This window comes from Sinocyclocheilus grahami, unplaced genomic scaffold (genome assembly GCF_001515645.1).
Source record: "Sinocyclocheilus grahami isolate Dianchi unplaced genomic scaffold, SAMN03320097.WGS_v1.1 scaffold39.1, whole genome shotgun sequence".
NCBI lineage: Eukaryota > Metazoa > Chordata > Actinopteri > Cypriniformes > Cyprinidae > Sinocyclocheilus > Sinocyclocheilus grahami.
In genome coordinates, this window is record NW_015505218.1 from 3,234,347 (window position 1) to 3,252,552 (window position 18,206).

The following is an 18,206-nucleotide window of genomic DNA, read 5'->3' on the forward strand; positions in this document are numbered from 1 at the left end:
AAAGATGTCTTCAGTTCAAATTCGAAAGGCCTGAAATGAAAATCTCGAGTTATAGTAAATGGCCTTTTATGTAATCCACATAAATATGACCTAAAATCATGCAGCTCCATGGCCGCTCATTGGTGGAGATCACTTCATTGTAAAGAGTATGCGGAGGAAAGAAAGGCCTACAGCTCGGGTCAGAAACAAAAGGCATCCAAAGCAAAATGCTGACAGCAGCCGGGGTCCGTGAGTCAGGGAGCCCCAATGAAGCGGCGTCTGTATAAATAGCCCCACAGATGCCTGAGCAGGAGACCGCGTGGTGGATTCCCCTCAACGCATACAGCTCATTCTATTGGGTAAGTCTGGTAAACCCTGTACCTCTGCCAACTTTAAACCAGATAGTGATTAAACAAGCTTGGAACGCCATAGTGAGCATTAAATATACAGAATGATAAATCAAACAATGATCCACTGATACAATCAGACATGCTAATTATAATTATGATAGAGGAGATACTTATGATTCAACAAGGTATTTGAACAAGACTGTTTTCATTCGCCGACCTGATGTGCATTAGACAGTAATATAAACCATCTGGTTTAATTGATCCAACAGTGTTCAGGCTTGTCGCACAAAGAATGCTACATGTCATTATACTTGACAACACTTGTACTGTTTTTTGTGTGTGTGTGTGTGTGAAAGTAGAAATGTATGAAAATTGATCATCATGCATTTTATAGATGTTAAACAATGTTCTTAACAATTCCTAAACAATTCCTTGCATGCAGGTCAGTCAGCGCTGAGATATCTGAAACAATGGCTCTGACAAACCCTATGTCAATGCCCATGGGACCATGGAAGGTGAAGAGATTTTATTTAATTTTTTTTAGAAGAAGAAGAAAAAATGTGTATTATTTTCGTTTTGTTTTGTTTTATTTTATTTTAAATAATTTAATTAAATTTTTTGTCACTTATGCCCACCAAGGCTGCATTTATTTAATCCCCCCCCCCCCCCCCCCCAAAAAAAAAAAAAAAAACTTTTTTTTTTATGCCTTAAATAAATGCAGAGTGACAGTAAATACATTTGTAATGTTACAAGATATTTTTATTTTAAATAAATGCTGTTCTTTTGAAATTTCTGTTCAGTGAAGGATTTGGAGAAAAAGATGCATCACGGTTTCTACAAAAATATTAAGCAGCACAACTGTTTTCAACATTGAACCCAAAAAAAAAGATAGAATAATATGTTTATTCGGCAAGGATGCAGTTTTTCTGTTCATCAAACAATGTATCTCAGTTTCCACAAAAATATTCAGAAGAAATATATTTGTATTATTATTAATATTTTAGTGCCAATAATAATTCAGCATCAAATCAGCATATTAGAATGATTTCTGAAGGATCATGTGACACTAAAGACTGAAAATTCAGCTTTGCCATCACAGGAATAAATTATATTCTGAAATATATTCAGATAGAAAACAGTTTTTCAAATGGTAATAATATTTCACAATATTACTATTTTAATGTATATTTGATCAAATAAATGCAGCCTTGGTGAGCATAAGACAGTTCTTCCACACAAAAAAAAACATTTAAAAAAATCGTAATTATTCCTAACTTTCACTGTTGACGTATGAATTTATTTTCAACTTGGTTTTTTTTCAGCATAAATTAATTTTAAAGGGTTAGTTCACCCAAAAATGAAAATTCTGTCATTAATTACTCACCCTCGTGTTGTTCAAAACCCGTAAGATTCAGAACACAATTTAAGATATTTTTGATGAAATCTGAGGGCTCTCTGATCCTCCCATAGACAGCAAGGTAACTACCATGTTCAAGGTCCAGAAAAGTACCAAGATGACGTCATTACGCCGGATCTGGGTCAGCGCCGGCGCTGCCACACGCTCGCGTCATGATACTGTTGTGAACGCGCATCCACAAGTGATGCAGTAGAGACGAAAATGTGGAATAAAGTCATTATTTTTGTTTTCTTTGCGCAAAAAAGTATTCTCGTAGCTTCGTAACTTTACAGTTGAACCACTGATGTCACACGGACTACTTTGTCGATCATCTTGGTATTTTTCTAGACCTTGAACGTGGTAGTTACCTTGCTGTCTATGGGAGGGTCAGTGGGCCCTCATATTTCATCAAAAATATCTTAAATTATGTTCCGAAGATGAACGAAGGTCTTACGGGTTTTCGAACAACACGAGGGTGAGTAATTAACGACAGAATATTCATTTTTGGGTGAACTAACCCTTTAAATCATTTAAAACCATTTTTAATGCAATTTGAAACAATCTACATGGGTATCTAATCATCACTAACAACGTGGTGAACTAAAGATATCTGTCTCTTTTTCAGATTACTGTTTATGATCAGGAGCATTTCCAGGGCAGGCGTTGTGAATTCACTGCTTGCTGCCAGAACATCATGGAGTACGGAATGGAGACTGTCCGCTCCCTGAAGGTGGAGTGTGGCGTGTGAGTAAAAGCAAGCATCTTCAGTTAACTAGAGTAAATCTCTTTTCCTCTTTCCAGCCCTGTCTCCTAATCGTTTCTTCTGACTGTAGCTGGGTAGGTTTTGAGCACTCTACCTTCAATGGCCAGCAGTTCATCCTGGAGAAGGGAGATTACCCATGCTGGGAGGCCTGGAGTGGCAACAATGCCTATCGCATTGAGAGGATGATGTCCTTCCGCCCCATCTATTCTGCTGTGAGTGAGATCATCTGCAGCAGGGACACACAATACACCCACCAGCAGACTCTCTGATCATCACTATTTCTCAACACATTTACATTTTTTGACATAGATACATGGCATTAAATTGAATTGAGAATAAAGTGAATTTGAATTGAACTAGCAAAGAAATTGCACAAACCATAACTGAAATAGAATTAATAGAAATATTAGAAATATAAGCCTAAATTGTTAAAAAAAGAGAAGTAAATCATAATAACGTACAAATGTTAATATACTAATAATCAACGTTTGAAAAGCTGTTTATTTATTTACATATTTACTTTTTTTACTTACACACGTTTCATACACCAGGGGCATAATAAGAAATATTAGAATAATAAATAATAAAATATAAATGTAATTTATATAAAATATTAATAATCAATGTCTGAAAAGCTACCTTTATTTATTTACATAATTTATATACGTATGCTATCATACACAAAGGGGCATAATAAGAAATATTAGAAAAATAAGTCTAAAATATTTGTTACAAAGCAATAAATAATCAAATATAAATAATTTATTTATTTGTTAAGTTAATTATGTATATAATTTACATAAGTTATCATACAAAGGGTATAATCAAAACATTAGAAATATTGATCTAAAATATTTATTTAAAATGTAATTTATAATTTTTTTATATGATATATGATTTATATAAGGTATAATTATATAAGATAGATTTAGATTTAATCATTTAAATTATTTAATTATAGATTTATTTATTTTAACTTGGTCATTTTATGGGTCATGGTGGAAGAACATTTCCTAGAATCCAAAATCTTGTCCAGTTTGTTGTGCTAGCCTAATTAAAAAATAAGTTGTGTTACACTGCAGTAAATTCAATTTCCATTTCCATTTTTTCATTTGTTCCAATTCAACATCCTGTGAGATGGGGCCAGTTTAATTTAAATTGCAAGCCATGAACTTAAAGGGAACCAGTTCTTCGAATCAGATTTTCACTCAACAGGGCATTCAACAAGTCTTTATTTCTTCCTTCTGAAACAGATGCACAGTGATTGCCGTATGATGCTTTTCGAGTGTGAGAACATGACTGGAAAGCAGTGGGAGGTGTGCAATGACTACCCCTCCCTGCAGGCTATGGGATGGTGCAACAACGAGATCGGCTCCATCAAAGTCATGAGTGGCGCGTAAGTACGATTGCCCGAATGGATTTTAATCACCTGATCATTACGGAGGCTGGTTTTCTGGTTTCTTCTCTTATGCTGCTTTTGCTCTGTATCTGAAAAAGCCTGGCATCAGGGTATTCATCACTGCATTCGCCAACGTTTGAGAAATCAAACGCTTCACTTGGTCTCCATGGTAACATGCCGCCTCTCTATCCCTGTTTCTCTAGCTGGGTATGCTACCAGTATCCCGGTTACCGTGGTTACCAGTACATTATGGAGTGCGACTGCCACGGAGGCGAGTACAGGCACTACAGGGAGTATGGCTGCCACGCTCAGACCCCTCAGATCCAGTCTATCCGTAGGATCCAGCATTGAGAGGAACCAGCCGTGTCCTTCCCTCCCTTCTTCCTCCTTCTGAGCCCTTCAAACTTCCACTTCCTCCATCCCTCCGTTCCCAGCCTTGCAAGATGGTTTGTTGACCCGGACGGCAGGCTGGTATACTGGTGCTACACTAATGTAACAAGTCCACAGCACGTTTTTTTACCCACAACACGAGGAAAGAAAGACAAACTATTGACGGCAGGAACGACGAGAAGAAAAAGTCCTGTATGATGACAGCAGAACGGACGTGGTGCGTTGCTCTTCTTTCGTCATGACTTGATCATCATGATCATAGCCGTTGCAGTTTCCATGGTCAACTTCTGTATGATATTTGATGAATAAAGAACATGAGCATAACATCTAAAGAAACAGACAAAAAAAACAGAATAACTGATATCAGCTGACTGTGGCGTGTGGATCTTTAAATGAACATTAAAACAAACACTGAACTCTCACATCAGTCATTTTCAGAAAAGGTGTAATGAATTGTCTAACATTAAAATGAACATTGAAATGAAAAGATATGTCTCAGAATTTACATTAAAACATAACAAGGACAGTCTTTTGTACTCACATGGCAACAGATGGGCCTCTAATTTAATTATATGTCAAATGTAAGTCATTTATATAGCACTTTATACAATACAGATTGTGTCAAAGCAGCTTTATAGTATTAATAAACAGGAAAATAGTGTTGATAATGCAAGAGGACAATAGTAAACACTAAATTTTCCAGTTAAAGTCAGTTTATCATTGATTTAGTGACGTCATCCAAATGCAATCCACTAAATCACCTTTAAGATGCTACTTTATCAACATATAAAATGACTGTAAATGAAATGGACAGGTGGTAATGTGAAAACATTCTAAATGTAAATGTGTGTGTGTGCACTGGTTTATATATCCTGGTGGGGACTTAAACCTGACTACACACAGACTCATGGGGACTCGTGTCACGGTGGGGACCTAAATTGTGGTCCCCACGGGTACAAAAGCTTATAAATCATACAGAATGAAGTTTTTTGAAAAACTAAAAATGCAGCAAGTTTCCTGTGAGGGGTAGGTTTAGGGGTAGGGTTGGACCAGACATGGTCCTGGAGGGCCAGTGTCCTGCACAGTTTAGCTCCAACCATAATCAAACACACCTGAACCAGCTAATCAAGGTCTTCCTAGGTATACTTGGAACTTCCAGGCAGGTGAGTTGAGGCAAGCTGGAGCTAAACTCTGCAGGACACCGGCCCTCCAGGATCAAGTTTGGTGACCCCTGGTGTAGGGCAATAGAATATACTGTCTGTACAGTAGAAAAACCATTACGCCTATGGAGAGTCCCCACAAGGACAGCTGACCAGACATGTGTGTGTGTATATATATGTATTTAAAGAAATTGTGACATTAAAACATTTTACATTATACATAAAGTATACACATTTAATTTAATCTTGATGGTCAAAAAAACAAACAAAAAAAACCCCGGAAAATTGACAACCACCCCTTAACAAACGGCAGTGGTTTAATCCAGATTTTAGTTTGACCCTGTGCAAACCAATTTTATACTGATTATGCCAAGTGCAATCTATTAGTGTCCCTAATTTTGATTCAATGCGTTTAACCTGCACATTGACAGGCCAGTGATCAACAATTTGTGATGGCTCAACAAAAAGCCAACTAACGATAAAATAACTAACAAAAGATTAAAAAAAAAAAAATTACTACTAAACTACTACAATCACATAATGCATACTCTGTGGCTCATTTTGCCGCATATTTTAATAGTTCCGCACCAAATACTCGGTTTGAGAAGCACCAACAAAGATCATGAAGAAACATACAAAGGATATTACAACTACGCTGACATGACCGATCGTCTTCAGCGTTTTTCTCAAAAGTACGCACATATTTGCAGCCTCTCGAGCATCGGACAGTCTGTCGAGGGAAGGGAGCTTTGGGTCATGAGAATAACAACGAATCAGACGGCGGATGAACCGGGCAAACCGAGGTTCAAGTATGTGGGCAACATCCACGGAGACGAGGCTTTATCGAGGCAGCTGTCAGTGTATCTGATCGAGTACCTGTTGACTCAGTACGGCCGCGATGTGAGAGTAACAGAGCTGGTGGACCGGACGGACATCTATATAATGGCCAGCATGAATCCTGACGGCTCTGAGCGCGCGGTGGAGGGGGACTGCTCTGGCAGCAGCGAAGGCCGCGAGAATGCCAAACATTATGACCTCGATAAGAGTTTCTCAGACCGGGACGAGTCCTTCAGTAAGACCTCAGAAGACCTACCGGAGGTCACAGCTGTCATGAAATGGATTCTTGAGAAAAAGTATGTTTTGCATTTTTTTTTATTATTTATATAAATTTACAAATGTTTTAATCCAATCATTTGGCACTGACAACCTCAAATAACCTTGCCATTTAAATCCATATCATTAAAATTATTTGATATTTATTATTAGGAGGGTCAGCAGGGGTCTTCCCTTTTGATTGTCTTGTCACAACAAATTGGCTGACTGCAAGTTGGTTATATCACACTGACTTTGAGTTAGGAAACAAAAATAATTAAGCCACACTGACATTTTTACGGTATTCAGTTGGGAGATTAAAACTATTAAAAAATACTTTAAAATTAAATTTTAAAAAAATTAGAGAAAGTTTGCCATGGCAGCTGACTGAAATGATTTTATGTGTAAGTATTAAGGCCTGGTTTCACAGACAGGGTTTAGACTAAGCCAGGATTAGGCCATAGCTCCGATAGGACATTTAAGTAACTTTTATAAACGTGCCTTAGTAAAAAAAAAATATATAAAATAAATAATACTGGTGTGCATCTTGAGACAAGACAAAAAGGCACTGACATGTTTTAAGATCAATCGATGCAAGTTTCTTTCAGATGAAACTGCTCAGACTTTTATTTTAGTCTGGGACTAGGCTTAAGCCTTGTCTATGAAACCGGGGGTTAAATTACTAACTGGAAATTAAAAAAAAAAAATTTTTTTTTTTTTATTTAAAAACTGAACTAAAAAATAATAAAGTAAAACTAAAATGAAAACTAACCGAAAAAATAAATAAAATGAGCCTAACTAGTAATACTTAAAAAAAATAAATAAATGAAAACGACAAAAAAACACACTAAATTACTACAAAATTAAACTAAAAATGAATTTAAAAATAAAAACGAATAAAACTCATTCAAAATGTTAATAAAACATATAATACTAACCAATACCGAATACACTACAAACATTGTATGCACTACAAAATATCAAAATTAATTTGAATAAATGATTTAAAATTTGGTGTCTGAATCAATTCATTTTATTTTTTTTTAATAGAGAAATTGGTGTAAACTTTTATTCTAGCCTGGAAAACATGAATCTCTGATTATTCAGTGGTGTAATGTTCTCTTGCTTCTGATCTGAGATTTTCACAAGTCCGATCTTTTCCCAAGAAGTGTTTTCTACCATGCTTGCTTCCTCTGTGTCGTTTTTTCAAGGTTTGTCTTGTCTGGTAGTCTACATGGGGGCTCAGTGATGGCCACCTACCCCTTTGATGACGGCAGTTCTTATGCAACCGCAGAGCTGACAGCAGATGAGGCTGTGTTTCGCCATTTAGCACAAACCTACACTGAGAACCATCCCATTATGAGGATGGACAATCCTGACTGTCCTGACGTTCCAGACAAAAACTTGGGAGATGGTATCACAGTTTGACATTTAAAATCAGGCCTTGTGCCCAAGTGGAACTCCATTCAACTTATATTTTGTAACATACGTCTCTTTACTGTCCTTTTAATGTGTCTTAGTTGCATAAAATAATTAATTTATTTTAAAAAATCTTACTGGCCCTACATTTTTGAAGGATATTGTACTTGTAACTGTACTGTTTTTTTTTTGTTTGTTTTTTTTGTCTTAATTGTTTATTCATGAGTGCATATTCCTGTTTCACATTGAAATTTGGCTTTTGCATAATGGTAGGAATTGATATGCTGACTTGGGCATATCACAGCACAGACACTTTAGCCGTTAACATTGGTCTGAGCTGTGAACTGCTTCCACCAGAGGAGTTGCTCTCAGAATACTGGGAGAAGAATTACGGAGCGCTCTTGCACTTTATACAACAGGTGATTCGTTCTTGATCATGATCAACACATTAGTCATTTTCTTGGGTGATCTATTCCATTTAAACCTATGCATGGTTTGTGTGATGTCCCATGTGTCAGGTTCATTTGTTTGTGAGGGGTATGGTGACTGATGGTCATTCTGGCAAAGGCATTGCTAATGCCACAGTCGTGGTGGAAGGCTCAAGCCATTATGTGCACACCAGCAGCACGGGCCAATACTGGAGACCTCTGGCTCCTGGTTCTTACCATATCACTGCTTCTGCTCCAGGGTGAGAAATGGGCAAATGAACAGAATTCCAGTTATAAAATTGGTCAGCCATTATGTTTTCTGTGATCTATCCACAGTTATACTCCAATATCAGCATCTGTCCGGGTGTTGGAGACTCGGGTGGAGCAGGTGGACTTCAAGCTGACTAGAGGTACATTGTCTGTTGAGGAAGGAGAACAGAAGGACTTTGAGAAACTGGTGGAGTGGCTTTTAGCCCCTGGTGAGTTGGATCAGTTGGTCCGCAGCCTTCTCCCTGCTCAGACCTTGCGGTACCGAACCTACAGAGAACGCTCTGAGTTCCTGCGTGGATTGACCTTAAACTTTCCTCGCATCACACGGCTGTACAGGTATGTAGTATTGAAGATGTGTCTTTACTTCTTAGCAAACACCGCTAACCATCTGATTAAAGTGCCCCTATTATGCCTTTTCGAATATTACCTTTCATGCAGTGTGTCATGTAGCTGTATGTGAACGTAAACTATCTGCAAAGTTGTGAAGCCGACAGTGCACGATAAATAGTTAGTCTATCAAAAAAAAAAAAAGTCTGCTCTCAATCGCCTAAACGAGTCGTCAGGAATTCGAATCTTATTCGGTTACAGCTCTACGTCACAAAGTAACACATCTGCATAATGTCTGCCCACGTTCTACGTCGCCAACTTGCCCGCCCACAAACACCGTAAAATTTCCGTGTGGTTAACATCATGTCGAGAAGATGCTGTGAGTACATTTGTTTTATCACATCTTATAATTACCACAAACTTGTTAACACTTGACCTTTGTTTCACTTGCGAATCAGTCTCTTGTCGATAAGCCAGTTCAACCGCTTCATCATTAGACTCCGGCTCGAATTGGTAAGGTACAATCGATACCATATTTTCTATGTATTGACAAGTCTCCAGGGCTGTCGTTCCGTCATGGCAATGGGCGTTTCGTTTCCGACACGCACTTTACGCGATAGACCAATCCAGAGCCAATCTCTCTAGGGGTCTGGACCAATCGCAAAGGATTGCGCCATCTGACCAATCACAGCAGTGAGGGCTCACAGAAAGGAGGGGTTTAGAGAGACTGATTCTTTGAACTGCTTCGCACGAGTCGCTTACGAATCATTTAGAAATGAGGTCAAATTAAATCTATTTTTTGAGAAAACTAACGTGTTTTTTGACCTTGCATGCATGTAAACCTGTTTTAGGAGACTCGTAAAACAATATTAGCAACCTTAAAAATGGCATAATGGGGGCAGTTTAAGACTTGAGATGATTGGGCCAGTAATTAACCATCTAAAACAGCATGAAGCAAAACATCTATGCCAAACATCATATAGATCCATGGGTGTTTATTGAATTAAGCTGGAAGGTAAATTATGTTGTAAATCTTCAGTTGGTGTTGTTCTATCTTCCTGGGGTCAGTTTGGGTGAAAGCACTGAGATTAGAACTATCTGGGCTCTTGAGATCGCTGGCAATTTGGAGATCCCTCAAGCTGCTGAACCCAAGATCCGTTTTGTGGCTGGAGTTCATGGTAATGCAGCAGTAGGTCCAGAGTTGCTGCTTGAATTTGCTTCTGTTCTCTGCCTAAACTATGTCAGGAATCCCGCCATCACTAAGGTAAGCTTCACCAAACCTCTCAATAAACCCATAACCCTTCAGTTATTTACTCTGTACCTTTGTTTGCAAGAGAATGGAAAGTTTTTCTATCTTCAAACTTATTAGAATGCAAAGGTGTTGGTCAAATACAGAGCATGTTAGCACGTTGCTAAGCTAATAGAAAATTATATAGGACATCCAACAATTTTTCTTTAATTCGAAACCTTACTGGGTTTAATTAAATGTAGTATATAAACAATCAATTTGTTAATTATTTCTTTTTTTAACTGGGTTGTATTTTACATGAAATGCATTCTGATATTACTTTCACTGTGAAGGATAAATGCTGTGCTGCCTTATAATTAGGCCAAAGGAACCCAGCATAATTATTCTTCCTACCATTTGGAACATCTAGTGGGTCTGGAGTGCGTTTATCATTTAGACAGTGGAGTTTGTGTATCTGTCATTATATATTCTCCTCCAATGAGATTTCATTTTCTGCATGTTCCAAGTTGCATGTCTTTATGAAAATTCAAATCTCGCTCTTTCAGGACTTTAGTTTGGATGTGGGCGTTTGCCCTGAAATCACGGTATACACTGACTGTTGTATGTTCCCATCCGTACGTCAGCTCTTCCCGCTGTGGATTGAGAACAGACTGCCGCTTTTCCGCATGCTGCTGGAGGTGGACAGATTTGAACTACCTTTATCATCGAGTAACCAGAATTTCAGGCAACTTAAACTCGTTTTAATTCATGTTTTCCTCCGGTTTAATCTTTGAAGGTTCACAGAAGGCTTAGTGGTGTCGTGAGGGACAGCAAAGGCCGTCCGGTGTCGGATGCTGTTGTTGTGGTGAACGGCTCTATGAATGTTCATGCAGACAGTCAGGGTCACTTCACCACTCTCGTGGCTCCAGGCACACATCAGCTGCTGGTTCAGGCTCATGGTTATCAGCAAGAACTCCAGCAGGCAGGTTCTAGTTTACTAACAGTTTTAAATGGGTGTTATCACTTTTAAATGTTAAAATAAATGTGTATATATTAACTTTAAAAAAAAAAAATTATTTTTTTTTTTTCACATTTAATATGGATGATTTCGGCATAGTAAAAGCATAAGTTAAATTGATACACTAGCTTTCAGACGTTTGGGGTCAGTAAGGTGTTTGTTTTTTTAAGAAACGAACATGTATTCAGCAAAGATTAAAGGGGTCATATGATGTGATTTCAAGTTTTTCTTTCTCTTTGGAGTGTTACAAGCTCTTGGTGCATAAAGAAGATCTGTAAAGTTGCAAAGACTAAAGTCTCAAATCCAAAGAGATATTCTTTATAAAAGTTAAGACTTGTCCACACCTACCTAAAATGGCTCGTTCTAACACGCCCCCACATGTCTACGTCACGATGTGGGAAGATTTGCATAACGCCGCCCAAATGTTCACGCAAAGAAAGAAGGCGAAACTTTTTTTTTTTTTTTTTTTCTCGCTGTAGTTTTGTTGCCACTGCCATGTTGTGAAGGCGCTGTGTGCTTCGTTGTGAAAGCGAAACTACTTCATTTGGCCTTCCAAAAGAGGACGATATCCGCTTCGTCATGCCTAGAGCTGATCCATGCTGGTTGCTGAGGAAATACATCAACTTCGCGCTGTGGATCGCCGGTTTGGTTTCACCGTGGACTAAGCGGAGTCCAGCTCGGGGTCGCCACATGTGGTTGCCGCAGGCATCACAATATGGTAAGTGACGTAACATTTCTGTCACACGCTTGAGGAATTCGGCCAATCACAACGCAGTGGATAACTGGCCAATCAGAGCACACCTCGCTTTTTCAAACCGATGAGCTTTGTAAAAATCGACGTGTTTCAGGCATAGAAGAGAAACAATGTACAGTATGTGGAAAATTTTTTTTTTTTTTTATCTTAAACTGCATAAACACATTTCATTACACCAAATACACCAAATACTGTTCTTTTTAGCAGCATCATATGACCGCTTTAAATAAATGGATCAAAAGTGGCCATAAAGACATTTATATAGGATAATTAAAGATTTATGTTTTATATAAATGCTCTTTTTCTATTAAAACAAAAATCTATTCTAACCTTCTAAAAAAAATAAGAATCCTGAAAATAGAATAAGGTTTCCACAAAAAAGAGAGAAAATGAGGGGGGAAAATGTAGCAGTTTAAGTGCTGATAAACACAGCAAAAAAGAAAAGAAAAAAAGTCAGTTGATTTCATGATTAGTTTAAAATATATTAAACTTAAAATATTTAAATATAAAATTATTATTAACAATATTACGGTTTATTGTATTTTCAGTATATGCAGCCTGGGTGAGCACTTTAAAACATTAAAAAAATAGTCTTATGGATCCCAAACATTTAAATGGTATTTTAATAATAAAAAAATTATAATTTTATTACATTGTGTATAATATTGGGCTATGAGTTGATAACCCTGCTTCTGTCCAGCAGGTGGTGAAATTACACACACATTACTATTATCTCATTCTCCTTCCTGTGATTTTAGGTGAATATATCCTCAGACAAAGTGACCAGCCCCATTGTGATCGACTTTACAGCGGACAGGGCTTCCCTAAGTCAGGCAGTCTTTGTAATTGCCACAGGTATTTAAAAAAAACACATCCTTTATTCTTTTCTGTTTCCAGTGATCTTATTGGACACACAATCTTATTCTGTTACTATATGCAAAAAAAAAAATTCTTTTTTTTTCCCATTTTAAAATATAAAATAAATTAACTTTTTTTAAAACTAGGCTGTAATGATTGTTTAATGACTGCTGCTTGAAAAATCCTTCATGAGTGAACTGAACTAATAAATCCTGTCCTGAAATTCTTCATCATCCTCTAGCCTCTTTGATGAGCGTCTTTATCTGCACTCTCCTCATCTGGCACCTTCGCTCTGCCAAGTTCAGCCGCATACGAGACGGGGTTCGTTGGTTGCGTCGTAAGCGGGACGTCCTCCAAATGGAAGCAATGGCTTCAGAGAAGTCACCCTTGCGACAGGAGTTCCTGGATGAGAGCGAGAGTGAAGATGACCCTTTCCTTGTGGAGGGTCGCTGAATGTGCTGTCACGGTGTTCAAGAATAAAATGTAATTCTGTCTTTATAGTACGTCAAATGACTTTGTGAACGACAGATGCAGATCTGTCAACGTTTAGTAAATGGTGTATTTTTCAACCTTTGGTCTCCTAAACTTCATCTAATATATGCATTTACCAAGCTTGTTGCTAGTGGTGGATGCACAGCTAGTCAGGTGTTCAAGCGTTCAGGTCATTGGATTAACAGCAGGTGGCAGTAATGCACCTAGACATTTGACAAAAGAAAGAAACAAAGGGGAATGGGGTGAGGACTGATGTTGCATCATATAATGGCTAAGCATCGCTTACCCATAAAGTTACAATCCCTATACGAACATAAGCACAGAACTTATTTTGAACTATTCATGCTACTTAGATAATTGATAAACTGTGCAACCTATTGAGGTGTGCTAACTATAGTACTTTTCTAAGTGATCAGACTTATAGGGATAGTTAACCCGAAAATGAAAATTACCTCATGATTTACTCACCCTCAAACCATCCTATACACTAAAAAATGCTGAGTATTTTTTTTTTAACCCAAATGCTGGGTTCAGGCTGTTGGGTCATTTTATTGGAATGTTTTAAATATTTTATCCAGGTGCTGGGTAGTTTTTCTACCCAACCGCTGGGTTGAGCCTGTTTCCAACGAAACAATCCAGCTGCTGAGGTACAGTCAGTGTGCAGGCTTTTTGTGTCCTTTACAAGCAGAGCCGGATTTAGTGATTTGGGGGCCCCAGGCAAAATATAGGAATGGGGCCCCTATATATTTGCACACATTTACCTAGATCAGCCTTGAGGTTCCTTTTTTGTTGTGATGCTTGCTGCTGCACAATGATGCCCCACAGTTGTGCCCAATGTTTCTACATTTTCATGTATGTGTTATAATGGCTTTCTTTCATGCTGTAGACCACGAAATAGCAATTGATTTACAGTTTTCACAAAAACAATATAAATGATAAACCTCACAACTGAGCCTTTAAACCATTTTTTAAGAAAAGAGATGAGTTGGAAATACAAATTATGATATTAATTTAAAACGGGGTTGTGTGTGTGGATTTTGCATTGGTCTGAACAAAAACTGCAGACGCGATTATTGAAAATGCACATTCATTCTCTGCCAGCAGGAAGCGCTTTTGGAACATCAGAAATACAGCGGTTTCCCCGGTAACGGCTGTAAACAAAGGCTGCTCATAAACGCTACTTTATCAGATCAAATGAAAATGCGAAACTTTTCTGAAGACCGTCAGTTCCCTTCAGAGATTCATTCATATAAAAACTTTTAATTAGTGAGAATGAGAAAATTATAGCCTATATTGAGGAGGAAAGTCCACTGAAGAGTTACCAGCGTAAGCCTGTGTGGCGAAGGCTGTCTAATTCTAAACTTTAAAATACACTTATTTTAGTTATTTTAACTAAAAAGCAAAAAACAAATCCCGCACACTATCTATGTGTCACGGTGTTCAAGAATAAAATGTAATTCTGTCTTTATAGTACGTCAAATGACTTTGTGAACGACAGATGCAGATCTGTCAACGTTTAGTAAATGGTGTATTTTTCAACCTTTGGTCTCCTAAACTTCATCTAATATATGCATTTACCAAGCTTGTTGCTAGTGGTGGATGCACAGCTAGTCAGGTGTTCAAGCGTTCAGGTCATTGGATTAACAGCAGGTGGCAGTAATGCACCTAGACATTTGACAAAAGAAAGAAACAAAGGGGAATGGGGTGAGGACTGATGTTGCATCATATAATGGCTAAGCATCGCTTACCCATAAAGTTACAATCCCTATACGAACATAAGCACAGAACTTATTTTGAACTATTCATGCTACTTAGATAATTGATAAACTGTGCAACCTATTGAGGTGTGCTAACTATAGTACTTTTCTAAGTGATCAGACTTCTAGGGATAGTTAACCCGAAAATGAAAATTACCTCATGATTTACTCACCCTCAAACCATCCTATACACTTAAAAAATATTTTTTTTTTAACCCAAATGCTGGGTTCAGGCTGTTGGGTCATTTTATTGGAATGTTTTAAATATTTTATCCAGGTGCTGGGTAGTTTTTCTACCCAACCGCTGGGTTGAGCCTGTTTCCAACGAAACAACCCATCTGCTGAGGTACAGTCAGTGTTGCAGGCTTTGTGTGTCCTTTACAAGCAGAGCCGGATTTAGTGATTTGGGGGCCCCAGGCAAAATATAGGAATGGGGCCCCTATATATTTGCACACATTTACCTAGATCAGCCTTGAGGTTCCTTTTTTGTTGTGATGCTTGCTGCTGCACAATGATGCCCCACAGTTGTGCCCAATGTTTCTACATTTTCATGTATGTGTTATAATGGCTTTCTTTCATGCTGTAGACCACGAAATAGCAATTGATTTACAGTTTTCACAAAAACAATATAAATGATAAACCTCACAACTGAGCCTTTAAACCATTTTTTAAGAAAAGAGATGAGTTGGAAATACAAATTATGATATTAATTTAAAACGGGGTTGTGTGTGTGGATTTTGCATTGGTCTGAACAAAAACTGCAGACGCGATTATTGAAAATGCACATTCATTCTCTGCCAGCAGGAAGCGCTTTTGGAACATCAGAAATACAGCGGTTTCCCCGGTAACGGCTGTAAACAAAGGCTGCTCATAAACGCTACTTTATCAGATCAAATGAAAATGCGAAACTTTTCTGAAGACCGTCAGTTCCCTTCAGAGATTCATTCATATAAAAACTTTTAATTAGTGAGAATGAGAAAATTATAGCCTATATTGAGGAGGAAAGTCCACTGAAGAGTTACCAGCGTAAGCCTGTGTGGCGAAGGCTGTCTAATTCTAAACTTTAAAATACACTTATTTTAGTTATTTTAACTAAAAAGCAAAAAACAAATCCCGCACACTATCTATGCAAAAAATATAAAAATATTTATTGACTATATTTCGGTCGCATGACCTTCATCAGGAATTTTTTTCGTTCTTTTTTTAGTTATTTTAACTACAAATTTAAATGGCAATGATACATTTACACACCTAAGGATTATATCAACCAAACAAGTAACTGCGTATGCATCCTCTACTTGGGTCCTTCTCATAAATGAGTAAGCGGCATTTAAAACAATAAACATATCATATGCGCTGTTGCTCAATATTTAATTACAGCTTCAGATACATGATATTTTCATTTGCTACAAGCAGGATACATGAGAAGTGTGTTCAACTCGGACACGCAGACAGCTGTCGTGGTGATACACTAAAAAGCAATCATTCTCATGTCAGAGCTTGATGCGCGTCTCGTATATGAAAAGCATTTTAGGGGGCCCTTGGCTTTTGGGGGCCCAAGGTAGTCGCCTACCTTTGCCTATGGGTAAGTCCGCCTCTGTTTACAGGAGAGAGCAGTTCTCAGCGCCGCCGCCGCCGATTTGGTCAAATCGAATTTTGATAAAGGTTTGTATACATTTTATTTTATTTATAAAGTCTTTATTGTGCTGTAAATTATATTATGTTACGCAACCCAACATAAGGACAAGGTGTTGGTCAGCTGCGCCTTTTGCCTTGCATAACATAAATGGATTTTATTCATTATAATACTGAGTTTAATTTAATTTGATGTGAAAATATGTTCTTTAATCTCAGTACTGTTTGTTTATGGGCAGGTTATGGAGTCAGTCAAGGCATCGTTCAGCTATGAGTGAAACGCGAGGCGGCGGTCTGAAGTTTGCAGTTCACCTGCGAACAGCAGCCCTTCACCGGCTCAGATTTCGGCGACACACCGGCACACACTAGCACTATTTCTGTAAAAAGTGATTACAGAGAACAGTTGAATACACTTAAATTAAAATGCTACTTTTAAATGTTACTTTTTTTATTTCTAAAATGCTCATTGAACGAGTTTAAATGTATGCAATATTGTAAACTATGCTGGATTCCAAATTTAACTTGTATTTAAAAAAACAAATAAACCTTGCTACATGTACTGCATTGGGCTAACAAGACTGTGTTATAGCACTTGCATTTTATTGCTCTTTTGTTGGTTTTGATTGCTTCTATTGTCCACTTTTGTAAGTCGCTTTGGATAAAATCGTCTGCTTAATGACTACATGTATTTTGTCCATGTGTTCTTGCTTAATAATAAATGGCCGTCTTTTGATTATTGCTGTTGCCTCTAGTAATTCTGTGTGTGATTTTTAAGCAATATATATAATAATTTTTAAACAATTCAGCAATTTAATATAATTTTTAAACAATAGTTGACTTAAATAAAACAACCCAGCATGTTGGGTAAAAACATTAACCCAACCAGCTTGGTCAAAATAACCCAGCATGTCTTCTGTCCAATATTTACCCAGCTTTAGATTGCCAAATAACCCAAGTTGGGTTGTTTTTAACCCAGCATTTTTTTAGAGTGTAGGTGTATCTGATTTTCTTCTTTCAGATGAATACAATAAGAGTTATATAAAAAAATGTCTTGGCTTTTCCATGCTTTATAATGGCTGGGAATGAGTGCTGAGATTTTGAAGCCCAACAAAAGTGTGTCCATCCAGCATAAAAAGTACTCCACACGGCTCTGGGGGGTTAATAAAGGCCTTCTAAAAACTAATTGATGCATTTGTGTGATAAAAATATCCATGTTTAAAACGTTATAATCCGTAATTTCTAGCTTCCACTAACTGCCGTATGCGTGTAAACGAGAGTAGCGTTCCAGCAGATGACGCCCCTGTTGAAAAAACCAGCATATGCTGGTTAGGTATGTTTTGAGTCCTTTGCTGGTTTATGCTGGTCCTTTGCTGGTTTATGCTGGTCGGACCAGTTTATGACCAGCACATGACCAGCTAAGGACCAGCATAAACCAGCAAAGGACCAGCTCAAACCAGCATCCCAGCTTCAAAACATACTTAACCAGCATAT

General features: G+C 37.7%; 2 protein-coding genes across 2 annotated transcripts; both read left to right on the forward strand.

Annotated features, from left to right (window-relative positions):
* Positions 1 to 257: 257 nt before the first annotated feature.
* LOC107581934 (beta-crystallin A1-like) lies at positions 258 to 4,615 on the forward strand. The gene is made up of 6 exons (XM_016267627.1): positions 258 to 338; positions 772 to 844; positions 2,351 to 2,469; positions 2,559 to 2,700; positions 3,742 to 3,884; positions 4,091 to 4,615. Exons 2-6 carry the CDS (start codon positions 800 to 802, stop codon positions 4,236 to 4,238), a joined length of 597 nt encoding a protein of 198 aa, XP_016123113.1. The 5' UTR covers positions 258 to 338; positions 772 to 799; the 3' UTR covers positions 4,239 to 4,615.
* Positions 4,616 to 5,765: 1,150 nt separating this feature from the next.
* On the forward strand, positions 5,766 to 13,530 carry LOC107581996 (carboxypeptidase D-like). The gene is made up of 10 exons (XM_016267688.1): positions 5,766 to 6,570; positions 7,741 to 7,943; positions 8,222 to 8,367; positions 8,467 to 8,636; positions 8,713 to 8,982; positions 10,042 to 10,237; positions 10,768 to 10,899; positions 10,998 to 11,183; positions 12,732 to 12,828; positions 13,073 to 13,530. The coding sequence occupies exons 1-10, from the start codon at positions 5,978 to 5,980 to the stop codon at positions 13,282 to 13,284; spliced, it is 2,205 nt and encodes a 734-aa protein (XP_016123174.1). The 5' UTR covers positions 5,766 to 5,977; the 3' UTR covers positions 13,285 to 13,530.
* Positions 13,531 to 18,206: the final 4,676 nt, after the last annotated feature.